At 35.8% G+C, this 1,921-nt stretch overlaps 1 protein-coding gene across 1 annotated transcript; it reads left to right on the top strand.

Annotated features, from left to right (window-relative positions):
• Window positions 1–248: 248 nt before the first annotated feature.
• On the top strand, window positions 249–1,684 carry LOC148603773 (uncharacterized). Its single transcript, XM_088553119.1, has one exon. The coding sequence runs from the start codon at window positions 353–355 to the stop codon at window positions 1,505–1,507; it is 1,155 nt and encodes a 384-aa protein (XP_088409245.1). The 5' UTR covers window positions 249–352; the 3' UTR covers window positions 1,508–1,684.
• The last annotated feature ends 237 nt before the right edge of the window (window positions 1,685–1,921 follow it).

The following is a 1,921-nucleotide window of genomic DNA, read 5'->3' as shown; positions in this document are numbered from 1 at the left end:
GACGACCATAAAACTTCTGTAGTGATTACCTCAATCTTGTAGCAATATAACACTCTTGCATAAGCCTAATTGTAAGAAGTCTAGCGCGGTACAAAAAGTCTGCATAGCTATGGCAAGTTCTGTTATAACGTATGAGTTGTGATATGAGAACTCCATACGCAGGTGCTGACATTTCTTTAAGCTCCATGTTCATTTTCCATGTATACTTATACCACGTGCACGATAGTGAAGCGAACTACGGTTGTGTACTGTACATTGGTAATATTATATCACAACGTGCAGCTTATTGATAACTGTTTGTAGCTTGTTTTCGAAAACAACTTCAGTATTAGTTTCATATCTTAAAAACTTGATGATTTTTTTCAACGCTTTGTATCTATTAAACATGGAGATATCAAAAATGAAAACGCTGCTTATTTTGACTACAACTTTAATTTTTGAAGAAGGTTCTTTTGTTTCCTGTAGAACTGATGGACCTTACGAATACAAGAAGTTTTCGGCCAGTTGTTCATTTTTCGACTTTCAGCAGAAATTGTTGGAAAAACTCGTACGCATGGAATTTAGAATGGAAGCCTTGGAAAAACATGTTGAACGTTTAGAGCCAGACTGTATACGGAAAAACGTTTTGTTTAAAGAACTGGATGAAAGGTATGTTACCTTTCAAATGCTACGCAACGTCAGTGAAACTTTGGAGACGAACAATGAGAAGGAACAAATGAGAATAGATAAAGATATGGAAATGTATAATTCAATGCTCAGGTCAGAGGCTAAGAAATGCGAATCAGCTGAGGAGCAGTTGAGTAATCTGCAGGTACACTTTCAACAATTTATAATCTTACAAAATCGAACGACTAATCAATTGAATCTTGAAAGCAAGCGCTTAAAAGCAGAATTTGGAGAGAACTTTGGAAGATTGGAAGGTTCGTTGAATAGTCTTATGATTTCAGCAAACCGAACAAATTTAAATCAAGAGAAAATTAATGCTGAAATGTCTAAACAAATATCTCAGAATATGAAATTGTGTGAAATGGATTCATCACAAACAAGAAAGCTGGTCAATAACAAAACTGCGTTACTAAATGTAACACTTCAAAACCTTCTACTCCAGACTCCGGTCGTATTTAAAGCATATGGGTTGAAGGATGATTCAAATATGACAGGAAAAACTCTTCAATTTCCAAATATTCGACTGAATGAAGGAGGTGGCTATGATCCTCAAACTGGAATTTTCACCGCTCCCCTACCGGGAATATATATTTTTATTGTTCAAATGTGTGTTGAAGGACACAAAACTGTTAAACTTTATATAGACGTAGTACATGGTGGTAGGATTGGAGTTCTATTCTACATTAACGAAGGAAAAAGCTTTGACTGTGTTACGGGTGATGGGGTTGCTAAGTTACAACCCGGTGACAAGGTGCGTGTTGTATCTGTGTCTGGAACTTCTAGTGGAGATGCGCTTATTAGCGGCGGGGACTACTCGTCATTTACTGGGTTTTTAAAATAGAATATGTTTACTGAATGCCACACACTTACCCTTCGATTAATTGTGTAAACCTTAGCTGGTCTGCTGAAAGTATTGATGAACATGACGAATCATTAGGAATAAATATTGAAACTGGATGTTGCTGGAGCTAATTATGCAAGGTCCCATTTTTTTTTATAAAATATCACAAATGGTTAACATTTATTACTAGTTAATGTAGATAGTAATATCTACGTTTTATAACCTTTGACTCGTCATTTGGTTGGATTGTGTTTCTTTCCTTTATTTGCTGACCTATTTCTTCACTATTATGAGGCTGACTGTATAGCTGATCTGATCAGAAAGAAAGAATATCGTTTGGCTAGATCCTTCAATCTCAGTTTCCGCTATATAGATGACACATCTACCCAAAAGAACTTGAGATAAAGGATACTA

Source organism: Perna viridis, chromosome 11, assembly GCF_037379345.1.
Source record: "Perna viridis isolate PV_CMFRI_1.1 ecotype Kerala chromosome 11, ASM3737934v1, whole genome shotgun sequence".
Taxonomy (NCBI): domain Eukaryota; kingdom Metazoa; phylum Mollusca; class Bivalvia; order Mytilida; family Mytilidae; genus Perna; species Perna viridis.
Note: the sequence above shows the minus strand (reverse complement) of the source record. Positions and strands in the feature narration are given on the sequence as shown.